The sequence below is a fragment of the Giraffa tippelskirchi genome, chromosome 11, assembly GCF_054371585.1.
Source record: "Giraffa tippelskirchi isolate mGirTip1 chromosome 11, T2T-mGirTip1v1.2.pri, whole genome shotgun sequence".
In the NCBI taxonomy this organism is placed as follows: domain Eukaryota; kingdom Metazoa; phylum Chordata; class Mammalia; order Artiodactyla; family Giraffidae; genus Giraffa; species Giraffa tippelskirchi.
This window is the reverse complement of record NC_137285.1, coordinates 83,903,889-83,929,011: the sequence shown is the minus strand read 5'-3', so window position 1 is coordinate 83,929,011 and position 25,123 is coordinate 83,903,889. Positions and strand designations below refer to the sequence as shown.

The 25,123-nt window shown below is 38.9% G+C and overlaps 1 protein-coding gene across 9 annotated transcripts; it reads left to right on the top strand.

Annotated features, from left to right (window-relative positions):
* Positions 1-229: 229 nt before the first annotated feature.
* BIRC2 (baculoviral IAP repeat containing 2) lies at positions 230-23,970 on the top strand. Of its 9 annotated transcripts, XM_081545914.1 has the most exons (11): positions 454-596; positions 879-1,052; positions 1,729-3,838; positions 3,932-4,031; positions 8,295-8,373; positions 8,975-9,023; positions 16,031-16,276; positions 20,327-20,581; positions 21,275-21,313; positions 22,060-22,215; positions 22,541-23,970. In XM_081545914.1, the coding sequence occupies exons 3-11, from the start codon at positions 2,938-2,940 to the stop codon at positions 22,705-22,707; spliced, it is 1,992 nt and encodes a 663-aa protein (XP_081402040.1). In that variant the 5' UTR covers positions 454-596; positions 879-1,052; positions 1,729-2,937; the 3' UTR covers positions 22,708-23,970. The 9 variants fall into 9 exon arrangements, with proteins under 9 accessions (XP_081402037.1, XP_081402044.1, XP_081402041.1 ...); XM_081545911.1 differs by lacking the exons at positions 454-596; positions 879-1,052 and adding an exon at positions 230-380; XM_081545913.1 differs by lacking the exon at positions 879-1,052.
* Positions 23,971-25,123: the final 1,153 nt, after the last annotated feature.

The window sequence follows — 25,123 nt, the reverse complement described above, 5'->3', positions numbered from 1 at the left end:
AAGGTCAGGGACGGCGAGGGAAGGAAAGGTCAGAAGTGCCCACGCCGCCAGATGAAAGGTCAAATACCAAGCTGAGGCCCGGCTCCGCCGCCCCTGCCAGCTGACCGACGGCCGAGCCCTCTTGCCCGCGCGCGCTCGACGGGCCGCGCCGGACCCGCACTTCCGCCCGCAGACGCCCCAGCGCCCTCGGGCTGCGTGACGTGGTCCCGGCCGGCGCGCTGACGTCAGCGGGCGTCGGTGTGGGCCTCGCGCGGGCGGGGAGCCTGTGGAGCGCTGGAGCCCAGCCACCCGGCCGCCCCTTCTGCTGGCGTCGCTGTTCAAGGGGCTGAGGAGGCTCCGGGCGCCCGAGCCGTTTCCGCGGTTGCTGCGCCGGCCCCGCGGTGAGTGCAGCTCCTTCCGGGCCCCGCGGTGCGAGGCGGCTTGGGGCGCGCGGCCTGTGGCGCTCGCTTCCCCGCGGCTGCGGTTGGGAGGACTGGGACGACAGGGCCGGGGCCCTTCGGCCGGGAGCTGGGGGGTCGCGGCGAGCTCTCCGCTCTCCTCACTCTCGCCGACGCTGTTTCATTCGGAAGCCCCAACTCCAAAAGTTGGAGTCGAAAGTAAATTGTTTTAATTGACCTGTTGGCAAGCCTCCTCCTGCCGCCGCCCACTTTTGTGGCCATTGGACTCAGCCCAAGATGTTGGTCAAGCTTCTGCAGGGTTTTAAACTTAGCCCTCGGAGGTGTTTTGTTTAGTGTGTTCGAAGAAGACAGCTCTGTGGGAGCGGGGTCTCCTGTTTCAGATCGCGCCAACCGCGCTCTGCCTCTTTCGTGGTCCACTCTGTGTTGTGAGAGATAGCGCTGGGAAATTAAAATTCCGGTTTCCCTTCTTTTCCCTTGCAGTCTTGTCTCGGCCTTAACCCCCAAAGCCTCAAGTTTGCTTTTAGAGGGCAAACCACTGTAGGGTGCTTGTGGACAGAAGTCTGTCAAGACAGAACGCCAAGTTCTGGTGTAACGGGAGCGTTCTTGCAAGGGGGTCGCATTCCCAAGGCCAGTGTTTCACAGAGCCGTTGTGAGGTGTGTTGTTTTTGAGCTGCTGTGGCTGTTGCTTTGGATTGTGAGGGCATTGTAGAGTTAAAAGGGGTATCATTTATTAATGAGTTCCTGACGCATTTTACTCTCACGGGTGAGTTTTCCGAGTTCTGGAGAGACTTGATACTAAAGAATAAAGAACATTGTGAGCGCGCAGTCATATCGGATTCTTTGCGACTCCAGAGGCTGTAGCCCGCCAGGCTCCTCTGTCCATGGAATTTTCCAGGCAATACTGGAGTGGTCTGCCGTCTGTTATGTCGTCTAAATAACTGCAGCACTATTGCTGATGGGTGCCGTCGCTTTCAGCACTAGTGCCCCTTTGCCTCTAGCAAACTACCAGAAATACTACCCTTAAAGTATGTATTAAAGTTGTCACCAGAGGAGGAGAGGAGACCAAGAACAAAATAGGTTTCTGTGTCCATCTTTCTTCAAAGTTGTACGTTAAAAGAAATGCATATTTAATGCTCTGGGCAATATATTGCGTTTATTTTGATAAAGAGCTTTTCTAATTAGTTTTGGTGACAAATTGCTGAAATTTAAGATGTATCATCTAAAGTGTAAATTACTTTTAGAATTTATTGAATAAGTTGAAAAGAATATATAAATTGTATTCACCGTGAAAATGCAGTTTTCTAAAATAGCTTTTGTTTTTTCTTTTCAGATTTACAGCCCTGGAGAATCTACTTTTTTCCCCTCATTTTTTTCCCCTGCAGTAATAAATCCCGTTATGGACACCCAGAAACTTTATAAAGGGATATAGTTTGAATTCTGTGGAGTGTAATTTTGTGTATGACTTATACTTTTAAAATATGAAGGGTTTTCAGAAACGAGGCTGGTAGAGTTAATTACTGGCATATTATGCATGAGCAGTATTGGTGATAGAGGATCTTGTTAGGCAGTCAAGCTGTATCTTGATAAACTTGATTTATCTTTAAATACAAAATGAGTGATATTATAGATGCATGATTCTGAAATGAAAGACAAGTTATGTAAAAAGGTTCTGCTGTAGAAACTTTATGGTTAACTAGTTAGGTTTTTGGAGACAATACCTTCAATTGACCAAGTATAATCAAGTGGTATGCAAAGTTAGGAAGAAATACAACATAATATTGATGCTACAGGAAATGAAAACAAATATAGACAGTATTAACAAAGATGAGTTAGCAGCTTGTAAGTTTTAACATTCTACACAGTATAACAGATTTAGGTTCAACAATGCTTGTAGGTGTTGACATCCTTCAAAATTGTTAACTGAAGCTACTTTAACCTTCTTAAGTAAATACTATGATGATAAGCTATGTGAAATTAGCCTTTAGATAATGTGACCATATGAAGACATATTGTTTACTAGAATAATAGAAGATTTTTTTATAAAAAATATATTTAAGTGCTTGGAGGGAAAGAAGTCTGCATATAGTTTTTTTTCTCTTGTAGAATAGCCATTAATTGGCTTGATATCCAGGCTTTGTAGTTTGTAACCAAAAACAAAGGCATAATTATTGTGTCTTTGTTTAGAATTTTGGGGATATAAACTTCCTTGAAAAATCAAGGAGTGTTAACATATTTTCAAAAGTGTCTCACCTTCTTTCAGACTGTTAGGTTAGTATTATACCAAATAGTGAACAGATAGCACTTGAGTTAATATAGTCCTAAAGAGTATTAAATAGTATTTTGATAATGTAGGAGAGAGAGTCATCCTACCTGAGTGTAAATTCAGATGTAAATCCAGTAAAGAAGGTGTAGTGAATTTTACATAAGTAGGAGCCTATCATTTGATTCTTTTTTATGGTAAAAAAAAAAAATAACCTAATGTGAAGAGAAGAAAAATTTCACGTAAAGGATTTTTGCTGTCAACAAGTAAAAATCACTCATGCACAAAACTACCTCCCAAAGACTTTTCCTGGATCCCTTGTATCAAAAAATTAAGAGTGTGATGGAAGATAGCACAGTCTTGTCAAATTGGACAATTGACAACAAACAAAAAATGACATACGACTTTTCCTGTGAGCTCTACCGAATGTCTACATATTCAACTTTCCCCACCGGTGTTCCTGTCTCAGAAAGGAGTCTTGCTCGTGCTGGTTTTTATTACACTGGTGTGAATGACAAGGTCAAATGCTTCTGTTGTGGCCTGATGCTGGATAACTGGAAACAAGGAGACAAACCTATTGAGAAGCATAAACAACTGTATCCGAGCTGTAGCTTTATTCAGAATCTAGTTTCTGTTACTAGTCTGGAATCCACTTCTAAGAATGCTTCTTCTCCAGTGAGAAACAGTTTTACTCACTCATTATCACCCACTTTGGAACATAGTAGATCATTCAGTGGTTCTTATTCCAACCTTTCACCAAACCCTATTAATTCTCGAGCAGTCGAAGACTTTTCCCCATTGAGGACTAACCCCTACAGTTATGCCATGAGTACTGAAGAAGCGAGATTTCTTACTTATCAAATATGGCCATTAACCTTTCTGTCACCATCAGAATTGGCAAGAGCTGGCTTTTATTATATAGGACCTGGAGACAGGGTAGCCTGCTTTGCCTGTGGTGGGACGCTAAATAACTGGGGACCAAAGGATGATGCTATGTCAGAACACCAGAGACAATTTCCCAACTGTCCATTTTTGGAAAATTCTCTGGCAACGCTGAGGTTCAGCATTTCAAATTTGAGTATGCAGACACATGCGGCTCGCCTGAGAACATTCGTGTGCTGGCCGTCTACTGTCCCAGTTCAGCCTGAGCAGCTTGCCAGTGCTGGTTTCTATTATGTAGGTAAGAAAATGTATAGCTATACGTTTTATCTAGTTCATTTTGATTAATATATTAGAACACGTGTGTACGCAGTTATTCTTGTGTTTTCTTTAGGTCGCAACGATGATGTCAAGTGCTTTTGTTGCGATGGTGGCTTAAGGTGTTGGGAATCTGGAGATGATCCATGGGTAGAACATGCCAAATGGTTTCCAAGGTAATTGTTTTGAAAGGTATTTGTATACACAACTCTGTGCATAAGAGATGTAGGCATGTTTGCATGTTTTAAGTTTACATTTCAGTATAACAAAGCTTCTTTATACCATTAGAGAATTAGCCTTTTAAGACACCAAATTGTAACATTGGTTATTTTGGTAGAAAAATGTTGTAGAATATTCTGTGATTTTTTTCTTTTATAAACCATGTATTCAGGGTATAATTTAACTTATTCTTGATGCCTCATTCACAGTTATGGCCATACATTACATTTATGTATTTTCCATTTTGGTTTAAAGTATTATAAAAATATGTAAAGTAGAGCAAAAAGGGGATACATTAGAAAAAGATAAGAAAGAAAAAGAAAAACAAGAAGGGACATTAAATGAATCTAGGAATAGGACAAATATAAAAATGCATATAATAAAAACCTGATTGTGTAATCAGTTTTAAGTGATTATAATTGTAAATTATTTTTTTCTGTACAGTTTTATCTTTTTGTGATATGTCACGTATCTCTCTTTAGTCACTCTGTTTCTACCAGTGTGTCCTATTTTTTTTCACTATAGCCTGGAAAGAATTTAGAGGCAGTGCTGTTGGTGGAATGTTATTGAGTAGTTGTATGAACTTGGACAAGTCATGTGACCCCTTTGAGCCTTTCCTCATCTATAAAATGAGGAAGTTGGAATAGGTAATACTGTCTTTTTAAAAAATTATAAAATGTACATAACAAAATTTGCTATTTTATCCATTTTTAAGTATACAGTTTTGTGGCATTAAGTACATTCACCTTATTCCTCATTCATTACTACTGTCAATTTCCAAACTTTTTTTTATCTTCCCAAACTGAATCTTGTATTCATTTCATTAATTCCTTATATTCCCCAACCCCTGGCAACCACCATTCTACTTTCTGTCTCTGTGAATTCAACTGTTTTAGGTACTTTATAAGAGTGGAATCATAGCATATAGATAATGTTTTGACTGGTGAGTGACTTTCCTAATAATGAGGAATCTCTAAATTATTTTTGTAGGAAAAATCATGTTTTAGTGTCATAATTGTATTTATTTTTGGCCTCTCCGTGTGGCTTGTGGGATCTCAGTCACCATTCAGGGATTGAACCTGGGCAGCAGTAGTGAAAACACCAAGTCCTAACTACTGGGCCACCAGGAAATTGCCAGTTGTCAGAATTTTGAATGACTTGATTGTCCTTGGCTCTATGAGATTGGCTTATTTCTGTAATTTGGAATTTAATACTGTATTAAAAAGACAAAAACAGCTTTCTGATTAACAGTGTTTCATTTGCTATAATTTTTCCTTTATAAAGCAAGACCAAACAAAATCTTGGTTTATTTCTGTAATTAGTGTTTTGCTTGAAATGGTTACATAAGGGAAAAAGCCAGGAGTGCTTTTTGTAAACACTTCTGAAAACAACAAATTTCAATTGTGGATAGTCTTTCATCTCAGAAAATGAAAATCCAAAGTGGATAATCGTTATAACTGTATTTTAACACAGTTTATTTGTTCACTTATTAAATATTTGCATGCCTACTGGATACTATGTTATTTCTGTTTTTTCACTCAACATTTTTAGTCATAATCATTCAAAAGAATTTCCTTTTTCATAAGTATTAATATTTACACAACAGCATGGAATCAAATGAAAAGTCCATCAAAGCAAAACGAAGAAGAACCAAATTAAAGAGAAAGGCAAAAATTGTGGTACTATTACATATGAGGTTGAAAATGAAACTGGCAGATAAATGCTGATTTTGCAGCAGACCACTAAGAACACTGGGATTCATCTTGATTGATCATGATAATTCAGGACAGTAACAGCATTATCTGGTGGCAAGAGTCTTAGGAATAAGAGTTAGAAGTAACAGTGGAAAATCATGATGATCTTTTTTTCCCCTTCTAATATCATTTTTTAAAAATCAAAATCTAGTTAACCTGCATAATGTGTTTCAGGTGTGCTGTGGCCTGATTTGATGTTTGCATACATAATGAATTTGTTACCATGATAAGCCTAGTAACCATCTGCCCCATACAGTTATTGCAAAATTATTGACCATATTACAAATTTTTTTTCTTTGAAGTATAATTGCTTTTGGGGCTTCCCTGGTGACTCATACAGTAAAGAATCTGCCTGTAATGCAAGAGACCTGGGTTTGATCTCTGAGTGGGGAAGATCCCCTGGAGAAGGGAATGTCTGCCCACTCCAGGATTCTTGCCTGGAACATTTTATGGACAGAGGAGCCTGGCGGGCCACAGTTCATGGGATTCACAAAGACTCGGCCACGACTGAGCAACTAACACTTCAACAACAACGTCATAATTGCTTTTGACCACATTTTTTTTGCCATATGTACATTACATCCCCATGGCTTATTTATTTTATCATTGACTTTTGTATCTCTAAATCCCTTTCACCTATTTCTCTATATCCTTCTGAACACTACTTTAGATGCTGGAGATATAACAGTGAATAAGACAAGACAAAAAACTTAGTCCTCATAGAATTTATTGGAAGGAGGAAATATAGAGCAGCCAATATACTTCCTATCTTTAGTCATTATGATTATAAGTTAATCAGTCCCAGAATAAAAATAATTTAGAACTATATTAAGATCAGGAACAATGACAAGCTATGTTCTCGGCATGATGAACTTGAGTCTTGAGCATGCTTACATGATCTCTACTAAATCTACCCCAGTCACCACTTGAAGGACATTTGGGTTGTTTCCAGTTTGGAGCAATAATGAATAAAGCCACTCTGAAAATTAGTAAACCTTTGTGAACTTGTTTTCATTTTGTTTAGGTAAATACTTTAAATACTTGGAATTGGGATTAGTGGGTTGGATGGCAAGTTTTGTTTACCACAGTAACTTTAGAAGAAACTGCCAAATTGTTTTCTTAAGTGGCTGTATCATTTTAAATTCACAGCAGAAATGTATGAGACCTCCAAGTATTCCAGATTCTTAATGACATGTGGTAATGTCTTTTTGATTTGAGCCATTCTAATAGATGTGTAGTGGTATTTCACTGTGATTTTAATTAGCATTTTCTTAGTGATTAATGATGTTTACTTGCTATCTAGATGTTTATTTGCTGTCTATGTAAATTGTCCCTCAGTGTCAGCAAGGAATTGGTTCCAGGACACTCCCAGGGTTTCCCCTCAAGAAACCAAAATCCATGGGTGTTCAAGTTCCTCATATGACACAGTACAGTCAACCCTTAGTATCTGTGGAGTCTTCATTCTTGGAACTGTATTTTCTTTGATAAAGTGTCTCTTTTAAAGAAGTTTTTTTTTAATTGCTGTGTTTTGAGAGTTCTTAATGTATTCTAGATGCAAGTTCTGCATCAGGTGTGTTTTGCAACATTTCAGTCTGTGACTTGTTTTTTCATTTTTTTAACAGTGTATTTGATGAGCAGACGTTTTTAATTTTGATGATGTCAGTTTATCAATTTTATCTTTTATGGATTATGCTGTTGGTTTATTAGCTAAGAAATCTTTACTTAACCTAAGGACAAAAAGATTGTTTCCTGTGTTTTCTTCTAGAAGTTATATTGTTTTAGGTTTTGTATTTAAGCATGTGGTCCATTTTTAGTTTGTTTCTGAGTACAATATGGGCATAGATCAAGGCTAATATTTATGAATATTGAGTTGTCTATGTCCATTTGTTGAAAAAACAGAAGGGAAGAAACAGAAACAGATGTTATATGAACTTCCTGGAATAACCATTGAGAAATTCTAATAATTTGAAAGCAAGTATTTGGGAAACACTGTCACAGTATATATAGATGAAAATACTTGATACTCTTATTTTTTTAGGGGGTTTGTGCTTCCTGTGTAATGGAAGAGTGGAAAGTGGAGAAAGATTAGCAGTCATTTTGTGAAAGATCATATTTTAGGCATACCACATTACAGTTTCTGAAACTTACGTTAAACTCCCAAAGTAAATTGTCTAGAACAGCATTTTTAAAGTCTTACCTTTTTCTCCTTTGAGGTCCAGACTCATTTATTGTTGTTATTGTATTAATGTAATCAAATAAAAATATCAGAATGTATCAATACATAGTAAAAATTTGTGATGTTTTATGAGAATCTTGTTCCTGTTAGATGTGTATGTGTACTAGGTTGTGATGTAAAATGTTTGTACTATGGGATATAGTCCAAGAGTTTGAAAACTGCTTTTCTAGAATGATCAGAGTATATTTTTGGCATAAAAGAATTTAAAAAATTTTCCTCTTATGTTTTAGGTGTGAGTTCTTGATACGCATGAAAGGGCAGGAGTTTGTTGGTGAGATTCAAGCTAGATATCCTCATCTTCTTGAACAGGTAAATATGTTTTTATAATTGGCAGCATTGGATTCTCCTAAATAACAATTACAAAATATGATTAGAAGTGATCTTTATATCTTTTCAAATTTAATTATAGTTGTATGTTTTATCTCCATCTTAATGACACTTTTAAGTTTTATTTTCAGACTATCATGTTTGTTCATGGCTTTTAAAAAATTAGTTTTTAGTTTTTTGAAAAGTCACACAACCTGCCCCTGTACAAATTTGTGGTAGGGTTGGAGAAGAGTCTTTAGTATCTCCTCCTCCTTTTTGAGAAAAATAAACAAAAATTAACTTTTTAGGAATTTGAAACCTCAGAGAGTGGTTAAGCTGAAATATAACTTTCTAAGTGGAATGAGAAACCATTAGTACTTTTTCCTGCTTTCCTGATACTTGAATTCTAATTTGGAATTAGCTGAAGTTTAAGGAAATATTTTATGGTGATTAAGATAAAACATAGCAAAGTGCAGTATGTAAGTTACCCAGTTTTCAAAGCATGTGTATAGTATTTAAGATAAACTTATCTTAATGTTGCTATGCTCAGATTGTTTGAGATTCTGGATTTTACCTATTATTATTATTTTTTCCTGTTTCATAGCTGTTGTCAACTGCAAATACGCCTGGAGATGAAAATGCTGATCCACCAAGTATGTATGAAAATATCCCAAATAAAGAATAGGATTTAAGAATATTAAAAATAAACGTTTGTAAATAAAGGATTTCTGCGGTTATAGAAAAAAGTGCTAGGAAGTTAACTAGTAAATATTATGTATTTTTCTACTCTCTAGAGAAGGAAATGGCAACCCACTCCAGTATTCTTGCCTGGAGAATTCCATGGACAGAGGAGCCTGGTGGGCTGCAGTCCATGGGGTCGCAGGGAGTCGGACATGACTGAGCAACTGAGCACATACACACACATCTGTCTTCTAAGATTCATGACATTTTTAGAGGATTCTTGGAAGTATTCTAGTTTTTGTTCTTAAAGTGCTCATATTCTAACTGGGAAGACAAGATAGGAATAGCAAATGAGAGGAGCAAATAATAAGCACTCCAAAGAGGGAAAGTTTGCTGTTAACTGTCATGTTTGGAAAGGCCCAGTTTACATGATTTGAGAATTGGGCTAGAAAAGTAGGTGTTTGCTTGGTGTGTAGTATTTTAGTGCAAGGGTAGGAAATACATCTTCTGGTTATAATTTAGTTTTAGCTACATCTGGCATTTAGTGTAATGTGTTATTTAGTCTGCTGTTTCCTTATTAACTTTCTGTCTGGATGATCTAACCAGTGTAGGAAGTGGGATATTGAAGTTCCCTTCTATTATATTCCTCTGTATTTCTCCCTTTAGTTATGCTAATATTTGCTTTGGATATTTAGATGCACCAGTGTTTTGTTGCATGTAAGTTTACAACTGTTTTATGTATTCTTGATGAGTTGACCCCTCATCACTGTGTATAGTGATTTTCTTTGTCTCTTAGCACTAATTTTGACTGAAAGTTTATTTTATTTTATGTAATTAGAGCAACTCCTCATCACTTTTGATTATTATTTGCATAGAACTTTTATATCTTTTCATTTTCATCCATTTATATCTTTCCACTTCCAGTCTTTCTGTGTCCTTAAAGCTAAGGTGATTTTTTGTAGGCCACATACTGTTAGATCTTGTGGGTTTTTTTAATCCATTCAGCCATTCTGTGTCTTTTGATTGGAGAATTTAGTCTATTTACATTTAAAATAGTTACTGATATATAAGGAGTTTTTACTGTGTTTTTGTTAATTGTTTTCTGACTGGGTTTTTTTTTTTTTTAGTACCTTTGTTCATTTCTTCCTCTCTTGCTGTCTTCATCTCTGACTTATTTTCTGTAGTAGTGTACTTTAATTTCTCTGTTGTATTTTCTGTATCTATGTAGGTTTCTGTTTGTATTTACCATGAAGCTTACATAAAATATCTTACAGATACAATAGTCTGTGTTAAGCTGATAACAACTTACCTTCAATTGTTTAGAGAAACTCTACAGTTTACTTATCCTCATCGCATGTTTTACACTACTGATGTCATACTTGATATGTCGTCATATTCTGCATCTAGTAACAAATTATTGGAGTTGTAGTTGTTAGTATTGTTTTTGATTTTTCTGTATTTTTCTATAAGTACTCCTTTTTAAAAAGAATTTTATTGGAATATAGTGGATTTACAGTGTTGTGTAGTTTCAGGTGTACAGTGTAGTGATTCTGTGATCCTATATATTCATTCTTAATCAGATTCCTTTGCCATATAGTTTGTAGTAGAATATTGAGTAGAGTTCCCTGTGCTATACAATAGGTCTTTGTTGGTTATCTCCTTTATAGTAATATGTGTATGATAATCCCATGCTCCTAATTTACCCCTTTCCCGAGAGTTTCCCCTTTGGCAGTCATAGGTTTGTTTCTGAAATCTGTGAGTCTGTTTCTGTTTTGTAAGTTAATTTATATCATTTTTAAAAAACATTTAGATTTCACATATGAGCAATATCATATGATATTTGTCTTTCTCTGTCTGACTTAGTATGTTAATCTCTGGGTCCATTCATGTTGCTTTAGATGGCGTGGCTGAGTGAATTCCATTAGATGTATGTACCACATCTTTATCCATTCCTCTGTCAGTGGACATTTAGGTTTCTTCCATGTCTGGCTGGGCTTTCCAGGTGGCTCAGTGGTAAAGAATCCACCTGCCAAGCAGGAGATGCGAACTTGATCAGTCCCTGGGTTGGGAAGATTCCTTGGAGAGAAGGAGACGGCAATCCACTCCTGCAGAACTTTTGCCTGGGAAATCTCATGGACAGAGGAGCCTGGAGGGCTACAGTCCATGAGGTCACAAGAGTCGGACACAGCTTGGTGACTATAAACAACAACAACAGCATCTTGACTGTTGTAGATGGTGCCGCAGTGAACACTGAGGCGCGTGTGTCTTGTTGAATTATGGTTTTCTGCAGATACATGCCCAGGAGTGGGATTGCCGAGTCAGACGGTAGTTACAGTCTTAGTTTTTTAAGGAACTTCCATCCTGTTCTCCATAGTGGTTATAACCAGTGTACGTTCCCACCAATAGTGAAGGAGGGTTCTCTTTTCTTCACTCCCCCTCCAGCATTTATTTTTGTAGACTTTGATATTAGCTATTCGGACCAGTGTGAGGTGATACATCATTGTAGTTTTCATTTCTATTTCTGTGATAACTAGTGATGCTCAGCATCTTTTCATGTGCTTTTTGGCCATCTGTATGTCTTTAGAAGATCTTCTGTCTCCTTTTGATTGGTATTGTTGTTTTTATGTAGAGCTGCATGAACTCTTTGTATATTTTGGAGATTAATCCCTTGTCAGTCACTTTGCAAATATTTTCTCCCATTCTATAGGTTGTGTTTTTGTTTTGTCTATGGTTTCCTTTGCTGTGCAAAATGTATTACTGTTTTTTTAACTTACACTAGATGTACAATTACAGTATAATGTGTCCTGAATTTGACCTGCATACTTAATTTTACCAGTTAAGTTTTATACTTTTATATGTTTTCATGTTATTACTTAAGATCTCTTCATTTTAACTTGAAGAAATCATTTTAGCATTTCTTATAAAACAGGTTTCGTGTTCATGAACTCTGTCAACTTCTGTTTGACTGGAATGGCTTTATTTCTCCTTCATTTCTGAAGGACAGTTTTGCCAGTATTTGTTTTGCTGAAAGTTGTGCTTTTATTTTGGTTTCAAAGGATTAGTTAACAAAAGAAACTGCTTGTTAAACACAAATAAACAGTTTCAATATTTAATATTCAATAATTAATTTGGCTTAATTTCAGTGTACAGTCATTAAAAGAAAAGAAATAGAAACAGAGAGAAGTAATAGCACATACATCTGTACACTGGGCCAACACCCACGTTGATCTAGTATTGGACAGTGCTGGAAGTCCCACATAACAGCAGTCTGGAGTCCTGATTGGGAAAGGGTCCTGCCAATACATCCACCACATAGGCCAGACTTCAGATTGCAGCTTTAGGAGCTCCTGCTTATGATCCTAGGCCACAAACTGATAATAGTTTGCATGCAAAAATGCAGTTCTGGTTTTTCTTTAACTTTAACAATGCTGTTTGTTTCACCTTGTGAGTCATAAAGTTCTTTAGACTCTGGGGGCCTGGTTAGGTCCCCAGGGGCTTAAGAAATTCTAAGGCTGGATTTCCCTGGTGGTCCAGTAGTTAAGACTCAGCCAGCTAATGCAGGGACACCAGTTCAATCCCTGGTCCGGGAAGATTCCACATGCTGCAGAGCAGTTAGGCCCATATGCTACAACTACTGAGCCCGTGCTCTGCAACACGAGAAGCCACCACAGTAAGAAACCGGCACGTTGCAACTAGAGAAAGCCTGTGGAGCAGACAGACCCAAAAATAAATAAATGATCAAATATAAAGCACTCGCTTTCTTATCTGAAGTGCTGCTTGATTTGCTGGTAACGATTGGTGTTCATGCATGCAAGCAGGCATGTAGTCCAGGCAAGGTCAGATGTAGGTTAGAGGCATGCTCCCCTACTTTTGAAGCCTGAACAAGACTACCTTCATTTTTAATTTCCCAAACAGTGTTCTTGGTTGGCATTTGTTTTTCTTTTAGCACTTTGATATATGAAGTCTTTCTCTTCTAGCCTGCAAGGTTTCTGCAGAGAAATGTGCTGATAGCCTTAAGAGGTTCCCTTAGTATGTAATGATTCATTTTTTTCTTGCTGCTTTTGAAATGCTTTCTTTGTCTTTTTGTTTTTAATATTTTGACTATAATGTGTCTTGGAATAATCTCTGGCCTGGTCTTGCTTGGGGTTCTCTGTACTTGCTATTTCTCTCTTCCAAGATTTGGGAACTGAAGTTTTAAGCTATTATTTCTTGAAGTAAGCTTTCTACCCTTTTTTCTGTCTTCTGGAATTCCTGTGATGTGACTGTTCATCTGCTTGGTGGTGCCCTGCAGTTCATGTGGTCTTCTGTCACTCTTTCTTATTCCCTTTTTGTTCCTATAACTGGCTAATTTCAAATGATCTCCGTTTGGGTTCTCTCATTCCTTTTATCTGCATAATCAAGTCTGTTGAAGTTCTCTATTGATTTTCAGTTCTGTCCTTTTATTCTTCAGCTCCAGGTTTTCTGTTTGATTCTTTTTTTCGTTTTCTTGATCAAACTTCTGATTTTGGTTTCTCTTTCTTGTTTAAACTTCTGATTTTGTTCATGCATTGTTGTTTTCATTTCATTTAGTTGTTTACCATTGTTATTGAATTTTGCTGAGTTTCTTTAAGGTGACTGTTGAGTTCATTGTCAGACAGATCATAGATCTTCATTTCTTTGGGGTCAGTCTGGATGTTTATTAGTTTCTTTTGATGGTGTTGTGTGTGCCTGATTTGTATGCTGTATGTAGGCTGGCCATAGTATCTGTGCATTTGCAGGAGCAAACACCATTTCCAGTTTTTACTGATTGATCTTGCCAGATGAGGACATTCTGTCAATTTTGATGGATACAGAACTGTTTTGGGGAATGTTGCTGGGACCATAGTCAGGGATTCAGGCACCTGGGTACAAGCCAGTCTTCTCAAAATCGCTCTCCTTGGTTTTGGAATACACTAGGCTTTCAGAATCTTATATCTCAATCACAGAGCCTCTCACAAAGGCACTTTGGTCCTTGGACGGATTCCAAATTGTTGTTGAGTGGGGATACAAATGGGGGGCATCTTAATTGGCAATCTTGCTATCATTACTCTCTTGTATCCTTCTTAAGGTATCATTCTCACTTGGCTTCCTGGACACTGCATTGTTTATTTTCACCTATTTCCCTGGTTGATCATGAACAATTTCCTTTGGTGGTTACTCCTTTTTCAAACCTCTTAAGTGATGGAGTGCCCCTCAACATTTAGCCCAAAGGTAGTTCTCCATTTCCTGAGCTGCAGACTAGCACGTTCAACCACCTGTTTAAATCTCTGCTTGTTTATAATGGGTTTCTCAGAGTTAATAGGACCAGAGCAAACATTTTCTCCCAGCCCTTCGTGCCTCAGATGTGCTTCTTCTCTGATCTCCCCTACTCAGTTAATGGTCCCCACTCGCTGAGGTTGACTTAAGTTAGACATCATCCCTGATTCCTCCTTTTACTTTGTATATTTAAGCTATTAAAAGTCCTTTCATCTCTACTTTCATAATATGTCCCAAATCTTACCACTTCTCTTCATCGTCACCACTGTTAACCTGATTCAAGCTTCCATCACCTTTCGTCATAAAATCCTAACAGGTCTCCCTGATTCCATTTTACCTCACTAAAGTTTATCACAGAGCTGCCAGAATCATCTTTTGAAAAAACAGATCAAGTTTTATCAGTCCTAGAATATTCTAGCAGGCTTAAAATATAAACTCCTCACAAAGCTCTGCGTGATATAGGCCTCACCCTCCTCTCTGACTTGGCACCGCCTTACTACTTCTTGAATATATCAAGCTTTCCTCTTGACTTGAGGCTTTTATACTGGCTCTTCCCTTTGCCTGAAAGGCTTCCTTCAGATATTCCCACACTCATTCCTTATCATTCAGGTGTTTGCTCTGCTGTTACCCATTCAGACAGGGTTCCACATATGTTTGAGCAAGGGAGCACATACACACTGTATATTTATGTTTATTATAAAACAGTTTTCCAGCAGATGGCAGTAAAGTATCTTGAAGAGTGATGTCTTTTTCTAATTTTCACAAAAGTGCCGTATTGGCTGGCATTGACCCTGTTACCAGAAAGTGCCTCTCTGATCATCCTGCCCTGATTGTCCTCCTGCTGCTTCTTAGTTGTCTTAACCACCTTATTCTGCTTTATTTTCTTCAGAACACGTGTTGCTATCTGAAGTCGTATCACTTTAATTCTTTAATCACATTTTTTTAAATCCCATTTTTAGATATATTCTGTGTGAATTAGTCTTGCGCTTTACTGTTCTTCCCATCTTTAGTTTTTCTGCTTCATCTATCCACCTCTTCAGGTCCCATCTATCCTTCAGGTTCAGACTCTAGTGTGATCTTTTTCATTATGTCTTTGTTGATTTCTCCCACTTTCCTAGCTGAATTGAGATTATTCCTCACTTCTAAATTTGTGTAGCATCTCAGTTTCCAAAAATAACTGTACAACAGAGTCATTTGAGGAATTTTTAGGATATTCTTACGTTCCATCCCTAAAGAGTCTCTAGTTAAGTAGGTCTAAGATGTGGGAATTGGTATTTTTTAAAAGTACAGCCTATTACTCGGCTTCCTTGGTGGCTCAGTGGTAAAGGAACCTGCCTGCCAATGCAGGAGACATGAGTTCGATCCCTGGGTTGGGAATATCCCCTGGAGAAGGAAATGGCAGCCCTCTCCAGTATTCTTGCCTGGGAATTCCTGTTGGCAGAGCTTGCCGGGCTATGGTCCATGGGGTCACAGAAGAGTTGGACACAACGTAGCAACTAAACAATAACAGCAGCCTGTTACTGCACTCTCATTTGATCCTTACCAGGTTCACACTTTGGTTGAAGTTATAGGTAACTTGTGCATACAGCTCATCTCCATTACCGGGATATAATCACCCCTAGAGTAAAGATTATATCAGAGTCATTATTGTTCCCCATATTTTTATATTTATGGAATTTACGCAAATATATATCTTTTAAAATAGTTGTTCATTATGGACCTGGAGAAAGTTCTTCAGACGATGCAGTCATGATGAATACACCTGTGGTTAAAGCTGCCTTGGAAATGGGCTTTAGTAGAAGCCTGGTAAAGCGGACAGTTCAGAGTAAAATCCTAACAACTGGAGAGAATTACAAAACAGTTAATGATATTGTGTCAGCACTTCTCAATGCTGAAGAGAAAGAAGAAAAGGAGGAAGAGAAGGAAAGACAAACTGAAGAAACAGCATCAGGTATTTGGGAATGTTCGTCCCCTGCGTTGTTTCCATTGGGGTCTTGTAGGACTGTCTCACGTGTTGCTGGACAGTGAATATCCCTGTCTCTCCACTGACTGCTGGTGGCAGCCACCAGTCGTTTCCAAACCTCACATCCCTTTCACTGTGAGCAATGTATTACCCTAATTGGGAATCACTGACTACAGTTTTTTTCTTTTTGAATGTTTTTTTCCTCCCCAAGAAGATCCTGATTTATGCTAATCAGAGGATTTTGTCATAATTTCTTGGGCTATATTACCTTTCTCCCTCATACATTAACAGATTTAAGCTGTTTTGAAAAAGCAAGATTTTAAAGCTGAGAGCCTGTCTTATTTCTACTTATTTTTTTAAAGTTCCTTTAAATCATATTCTTAATATGGTATTTGACTGTCTAATCCAAACTTAGTGATCCTTATAGAAAAAATAGAACCCATGATGAAATTCTAGGATTTGATAAGAAGCCCCTCCCCAACCCAAAGATCGTAGAGAATTGATTTTGGTATTCTTCCATATTGGTGTTAAGCTTCAGACTTCCACAACAGGTCTTTTGAGTAATGATTCCTTTAACAAATAGTAACTGAAAATGATCACCTGTACCAAGGACTGTGCTCCTCATGGCGCTTACTTTCCAGGAGCTTAGAGACTAGCTGTGGAGACTAGTATGCAAAAAGATAGGGCTATAGGGCAGTAGAGGTGAAGGTTGCATACATAGTGTGAATTTGGCTGTTGGGGTTGGAAAACACTTTTTCTGTTTAAGATTGTAAGTAATGATAGGAATAGTTTGAGAACTGTATCATTTGGCCATGTAGCAAAATGTTTAAGGTCTGATTTGTAGTTGAGACAAATTTGTGTTTAAATCCTGGTTCTGTCAGTTACCAGCTTGGCAATTAATTTAACAAGAACTCTGTTTTCTCATCTGTAAAACAGGGATGATAGTAGTACAAATTGCATGGGGCAGCTATAGGAATTAAATGAAAAGTTACAAGTAAAACAGTTTAGCACCTTTACCTAGCATGTCAACATTTTTTTTAAGTAGATTGACTTGGAAAGTGGGAGGGGCTTCGTGCAAGAAAGGGCCCAGAGATAGTGAGATTATTAACCAGAGGGCAGGAGGAGAAGGGGATGACAGAAGATGAGACAGATGGCATCACCGACTCAATAGACATGAGTTTGAGCAAATTCCGGGAGGTAGTGAAGGACTCCTGGAGTGCTGCAGTTCCTCGGGCCGCAAAGAGTCAGACGTGACTGAACAACAACAACAATAAAATACAGGTTAAATGAAATCACTCTAATCTGGGCTCCATAGTTTTGTGACTTTCTTGTACTTTGTAAAGTTCAGAGAATGGTCTTGAATTGCAGCTTTGAAATTGTTTCTTAATAATCCAAAAAAAGAATAGAGAGGAAGAGTTTAGGATGCTAATAAGAGAAGATCATTAAAACACCTGACTGGTACATAGATTAGAAAGGGACATAAGCAAAGCCAGGAGACAGCTCTTGTGTTAGTAGGGTTGGAAATGACATGGAGATACAGCATCAGATGAAGAACAAATCTGTTAGCAGTAAGGTGAATTATTAAGGTAGAAGGATATAAGTTGTGGTCAGAGAAGGGGCTTTTGTGATTTTGAGATGAATAGTGTGTTTCACTTCTTGGTTGTTGTTCAGTCACTCAGTCATGTCTGACTCTGCAACCCCAAGGAAATGGTCTCTTTTTTTTTAAACAACTTTACAATAGACTTCTTCTTTATTCTTCATTAAACTTGTAAATATAGAGATGTACAAAATGCTAAAACGTTTGACTGTGTGGATCATAGCAAACTATGGAAAATTTTTTAAAGAGATGGGAATACCAGACCATCTTACCTGTCTCCTGAGAAACCTGTGTGGCAAGAAGCAATAGTTAGAACCCTGAACGACTGACTGGTTCAGGATTGAGAAAGGAGTATGACAGGGCTGTCTGTTGTCACCCTGTTTATTTAACCTATACGCTGAGCACAACATGAGGAATGCCGGGCTGGATGAGTTATAAGCTGGAATCATGACAGGCGGGAGAAACATCAACAGCCTCAGATATGTGGATGAAACCACTCTAATGGCAGAAAGGATAGAGGGACTAAAGAGCCTCTTGGTGAGGGTGAAGGAGGAGAGTGAAAAAGCTGGCTTAAGACTAAATATTTAAAAAATTAAGATCATGGCATCCGACCCCATTACTTCATGGCAAATAGAAAGGGAAAATGTGAAAGTAGTGACAGATTTCCTTTTCTTGGGCTCTAAAATCATTGTGGATGGTGACTACAGCCATGAAATCAGAAGACGATTGCTTCTTGGCCGGAAAGCTAAGACAAACCTAGACAGCATATTGAAAAGCAGAGATACTCCTCTACCGACAAAGATCCGTATAGTCAAAGCTATAGTGGTCATGTACGGTTGTGAGAGCTGGACCATAAAGAAGGCAGAGCACCAAAGAATTGATGCCTTTGAACTGTGGTGCTGGAGAAGACTCCTGAGAATTGCTTCGACAGCAGAGAGATCAAACCATTTAGTTTGAAAAGAAATCAACTCTGAATACTTATTGGAAGGCCTGAACAACACCTTTTTTTTTAAGGCTGAAAGCAGGCAATTAAATATTGGTGATTGGGTCATCAAAAGAGGAAGTTTTTGAAAAATACTTCAGGAATTTGTGCCCATAGTCTATTATAAACAATGGATTTTGTGTGGTTTAAGGTTAAAGGAGAAAATATTACTTTAAAAAAAAGACTAGGCTTGATTCATATGCAGTCTTTTTAAATTGCTATAAACCTAGATGTTTATAAGATAATATTGGTAGCTAACTATGTGCCAGACACTGTGATAAATACTTCACATATGTCTCATTTAATCCTTACAACTGTTTGAGAAAAGTACTATTATTATCGACATTTTACAGATGAGACTGAGGTGTGTGAAGGTTATGGTGCATAGCTACTAAGTGGCTGTGCCTGTGTGGGCAGCTAGGTCTGTCCTAACTCTGCAGCTCAAACTCGTCAGCACTGCTTACTGCTTTTATCCCCCCCTCCCTCCCACCAAACCCCCGGGCCTTTGTTGCTGAGCGTGGGCTGTTCTCTAGTTGCCGAGAGCAGAAGCTGCTCTCTTTGCGGACTGTGGGCTTCTCACTGCGCTGTCTTCTCTTGTCGCGGAACCACTGGCTCTAGGCCCATGGGCTTCAGCAGTTGGGCTGCATGAGCTCTGTAGTCACAGGGCTCTAGGGTGTGGGCTCAGCAGTGGTGGTGCACAGGCTTAGTTGCCCTGCAACGTGTGGAACCTTCCTGGACCAGGGATCAAACCCATGTCCCCTGCATTGGCAGTCAGATTCTTAACCAGTGGACCACCAGGGAAATCCTGCTTACTACTTCTTAAGCATGAAGTTGAAGACACTAATCTAGGAGACTTGATTCTACAACTGATTCTTCCTGTGACATTGGACAAGTCACTCATCCCTCCTGAGTCTTTCTTACCCTGTCTGAAAATAAGAAACAGTCATAACCGACTTGTTTAATTGATAGGATCTTTTTATCTAATAACACAATTCATATGAAAATGCTTATAAATGTAATATGATATAATGCAAAGCGAGATCAGTATTTCATTGGGGCAAAGTATATAGTTGGCACATTTATACTATCCTCTAAAATTCTCTTCCTACTTTCTGCAGGATAAAGTAGGATTCTAAGATAGGTAAATATTGGGTTGACCAAAAAGTTTATTCAGGTTTTTCTGAAAAACCGAAATGAACTTTTTGGCCAACCTAATATATAGACTTAAGTAGGTTACAAAAACAGAGGCCATGTATATACTACATACTATGCCTTAGCTAAATCTTCTGAAAGTTTTCCAAATGACAGAATTAAGATGCAGACAGGTAATTTTGTTCTTTTTTTCTAGCTCCTATTTAGTGTCTGAATTGTTCATAGAGTGGGTTGGTAGTGACTATGAGTGTGGTTGGAGCAGTTTAAAATCTAATACTTCTTTCCTTTTCTTTTCTTTCACATGAAGATGATTTGTCATTACTTCGGAGGAATAGAATGGCTCTCTTTCAACAGTTGACCTGTGTGCTTCCTATCCTGGAAAATCTTTTAAAGGCCAATGTAATTAATAAACAGGAACATGATATTATTAAGCAAAAAACACAGATACCTTTACAAGCAAGAGAACTGATTGATACCGTTTTAGTTAAAGGAAATAGTGCTGCCAACATCTTCAAAAACTGCCTTAAGGAAATTGACCCTACATTATATAAGAACTTGTTTGGTAAGTTTGTTGTACAGTTATTTTTAGAATTGTGTTCATCTTTGTGTTTGATAAACAAATTGAATCCAGTTAGCAAACTGTGTACATTTAACTTGTTCTAAAAAATTGAAGTCTTTTATTGCCCAAGTAGCTTGGCTAAATAATATCTGATGATACATAGCTAAATAAAATCCATGTTGTTCAATACATAGTAGGGGAAAAATAATATGTAGTAGGCGAAGCAGTCTTGTATTTGGTAGAGCAGTGCTTTAAAAAATTTTTTAATTGAGGTGTACATGATTTACTGTATTGTGTTAGTTCCAGGTGTACAAGTTATTTAAAATTTTTATAGATTATATTCCATTTATAGTTATTATAAAATATTGGCTATTTTCTCGGTGGTGTACAATGGACCTTGTAGCTTGTTTATTTTATACATAGTTTGAACCTCTCAGTCTTCCTACCCCTGTCTTGCCCCCTCACACCCACGGGGTAACCACTAGTTTGTTCTCTCCCTATATGTCTGTGTCTTTTATGTCATGTTCACTTGTTTTATTTTTTAGATTCCCATACACATGGTAACATAGAGTTTCTCTGACTTATTTCACTAAGCGTGATACACTCCTGATCCATCTGTGGTGTTGCACATGACAAAATTTTATTTTTATGGCTGAGTGTTAGAGTGATGTTTTTTGTATGTTTTTCTTTCCTCAGTGGAAAAGAACATGAAGTATATTCCAGCAGATGTTTCAGGTAAAACAAAATTAAGACTTGGGACCAACATAAAATATTACCCTTTACAAAAAAATTATTTATTCATTATTTTTGGCTGGCCTGGGTCTTTGTTCCTGCGTAGGGTTTCTCTAGTTGTGACGAGTAGAGGCCGCTCTTCATTGCAGTGCACAGGCTTTTCACTGTGGTGGCTTCTGTTGCAGAGCACAGGTTCTGGAGCGCACAGGCTTCAGTAGTCGCAGTGCGTGGGCTCAGCAGTTGCGGCTCCCGGGCTCCAGAGCGCAGACTCAGTAGCTGCGGCTCCAGGGCTCTAGAGCGTGGGCTCAGCAGTTGCGGCTCCCGGGCTCTAGAGCGCAGGCTCAGTGGTTGCGGCTCCCGGGCCCTGGAGCGCAGGCTCAGTGGTTGCGGCTCCCAGGCTCCGGAGCGCAGGCTTGGCGGTCACAGCTCCCGGGCTCCAGAGTGCAGGCTCAGCGGCCGCGGCTCCCGGACCCTGGAGCGCAGGCTCAGTAGCTGCGGCTCTCGGGCTCCAGAGCACAGGCTCAGCGGTCGCGGCTCCCGGGCTCCAGAGCGCAGGCTCAGTAGTTGCAGGGCACAGGCTTAGTTGCTCCACGGCCTGTGGGATCTTCCTGGGTCAGGGATCAAACTTGTGTCTCCTGCTTTCGCAAGCAGATTCTTCACCACTGAGCCACCAGGGAAGCCCCTACCCTTTTTTTTTAAATGGAAGGTGAAGTAGAAACTGAATTTCACTGAGGTTTTTGTTGTTATAGGTCTGTCCCTGGAAGAACAGTTGAGAAGGCTGCAAGAAGAAAGAACTTGTAAAGTGTGTATGGACAAAGAAGTTTCTATTGTATTCATTCCTTGTGGTCATCTGGTAGTATGCCAGGAATGTGCCCCTTCTCTAAGAAGATGCCCTATTTGCAGAGGTATAATTAAGGGTACTGTTCGTACATTTCTCTCATAAAAGAAAAATAGGCTGTATGTTAGCTTATGTATAAAAATCTTTAAAACATTGTCTGAAGTTGTTTGAAGTAAAAAAAAATTACTGACTCCTTAATTAGTAACATTTGTATTCTCTGCTTTCTTTGGTACTAGTACTCGTGTTTCAAAAAAATGGTGTCATATATAATATTTAATCTTAATCTCTGTTTATATGAAAAGTAAGGTTTATGTTTGAGCTGTGTTAGTGTACATATGTGCACACAGGAGAAGTTAAAGGAGCAGTATTAATGCTGTTATGTATCATTTTAGGAGTGACTGGATCTGGTATTCTTTCTGAAAGCATTGAGTACTACTTTAGAGTACAGTTGAAAAGAACTGGAAACCAGCAACTCTGGAGTTTTATCACAGTTATATTGCCATATTCTCATTGGTTCTTTTTCAGTTGTGTTCTTTTTCAAATGGTGGTACAGCCTTGAGACAGGGTCCTGGTTCCTACTCAAAAAAAATATGCACAACAATGTCTTTGAGTTCCACAGAACTGGGGCCCCCACCCAGGTGGAGGATGGTAACTTCAGGCTGAATACAAGATTCCTGGAGCACCGCTCTGTTGCCTCACCAGCAACCAACCAGAAAAAAGTCACACACCCTGCAGCCCTCACCCCAAATGTTGCCTTCTTTTCTGGGGACCAGTGATGACCATCCTGTTAGGTCTCCTGTTTGGCCCCTATTTCATCTTTGAGAGGAGCCAACAGTTTCAAGCTAAATTGCTCTTATTACAAGGGTGAATGCTGGTTTCAGGCAAAGAATTCTTCGACTTAGATAAGGTAGAGAGAGACTTCTGCTTTGCTAGGCAGGCCTACTGCCATGCACAGCAGGAAGAAGTTACAGAAGAAAGAGACCTCCACCCCAATTCCCCAGAAGTATCTTGAGTTTGAAGTCTCTCAGAGGGGAGTTGTTTCGGGAAGCACACTGACTGAAACCTCCCACCCTGGCCAGGCACCATAGTAACCATTTGCAAGAGTTGTTTTAACTCATTTGCAAGAGTTGTTGATCATTTGCAAGAGGTCCTGGTAAGGAACACGAAACTAATAAGCCACCACCGACTGAAAGAGTTTGGGAAAGGTCCAAAGGAGACACCACATGTCCAACCACCTCCCAGAATCCTCACCTCTGGCATCCATCTTGGCTAAACAAGGCGTGCACCATCAGGAAGAACCCTGAGTCAGATGATTGGCTGAGGACAACCTGGAAACTAATCCATCACCATAAACCCGAGACTGCCAGAGTAGTTCTCCTGGGCTCCCTCACCCTACTGCTCTCCACCTAGGTGCCCCTTCCCGATAAAATCTCTTGCTTTGCCAGCAAAAAAAAAAAAAAAAAAAAAAAAGTGTCATATATAATATTTAATTTTAATGTCTGTATGAAAAGATTTATGTTTGAGCTGTGTTAGTGTACATATGTGCACACAGGAGAAGTTAAAGGAGCAGTGTTCATGCTGTAATGTATCAATTTAGGAGTGACTGGATCTGGTCTTCTTTCTGAAAGCATTGAGTACTACTTTAGAGTATAGTTGAAAAGAACTGGAAACCAGGAACTCTAGAGTTTATCACAGTTATATTGCCAAATTCTCATTGGTTGTTTTTAGTTGTGTTTTAAGATAAGGATTTTTCTCTTAATGGTATAAAAGTTTTCCCCCAGTTTGTGAGAAACGTCTTAATAAAAGGTCTTTAAAAAGACTACATCAATTCACACCAGTTTTTTTTTGTTCTGCTTTATAATTTCCATAAACTTTCATAGGGTTATATAAGAATGAGATAATGTACATAAGCATAGTGCTTGTCACATTGTAAGCAGTTCAAATGCTAATTATTAAATTTAAAAATTGAATTCATAAAACAAATTACCAAAAAATGTTTTCTTAAATAATAATGGAATTTATGAGAATTTCTTTTAGATGACAGTATCTGTCTAGTTGTTTTGTATATTGTAGATACAATTTGAATTAAAAATCCATATCAGACATTCTTAACAAAATTATGTACATTTTCATTGGGATTTAAGAAAATAGTGTCATCATTTTGTTGCAGAGGTGTTGGTGGGAGGTTGAATACAGGCAATGGTAAGTATCTTCTTTGGGGCCCAGTCATATTTGACCTTTCCCAGATCTGGGTCTTTGACAGACTTCTGAGGCCAGGTGAAAAGGAGGTCTAATATTAAAAATTCTTATCCCCAAACTCTGTTAGATTCTTTCAAGTAAAGAGTATAGTAGGAAAAAAGAAAATTTCTCTATCCTTTTATTTTAGTCAGACTTTATAGGTGCTGTTTAATGATGGTTAAGTGACAATAGGCAGGAATTGTATAGAAAGCAGTATCTGCAGGGCCCTGGCATGCACTCTGAGGGCCGCAGAGGCAGGTCCTGTGCCGCCTGCCCGCGGCACAGCCCCTCTCTCCTGTAAGCTGTGGGACACTCACTGCTGGGCCTAGGCCTGGGTCTCCAGGAAGCCCGAGGCCTCTGCTGGGCAGCAAGCAGCCCTGCGGGCTCCATGACACTTGTGTGGGCCCGGGTCTGGCCCTGTGAGGAATCTGAGGCTCCGGGGCTATCGGAGCTACAACAAGTGTTCCAGCAGGTAGGAGAGGGCCTGGCTGGTGGGAGTGCCTGTGGCAAGGCCAGGAGCAGGGGGGTGTGTTTGTGAGAGTCTGCGGGCCACCAGCTGGCTCCGGCCTTCATTCATCGTGATGTGCTGATGCATTGGTGTAAATCTGAATGCAGACTTCTAGGTGCAAGACTGTATGTCAGTAAGAGAAAGATTCTCCCTGCCATTACAGAAGGAATTTAAAGAGGGAATTAAATCATCTTTGAAACTGTTCTATACTAAAACATAGTACTCAGTA

Bases quoted from the DNA above. Each gene is read 5' to 3' on its own strand.
- BIRC2 (XM_081545911.1), top strand. From the start codon at position 2,938: ATGCACAAAACTACCTCCCAAAGACTTTTCCTGGATCCCTTGTATCAA. The intron at 4,032-8,294 runs GTAATTGTTTTG...CTTATGTTTTAG, and splicing joins CATGCCAAATGGTTTCCAAG to GTGTGAGTTCTTGATACGCA. The intron at 9,024-16,030 runs GTATGTATGAAA...CTTTTAAAATAG, and splicing joins TGAAAATGCTGATCCACCAA to TTGTTCATTATGGACCTGGA.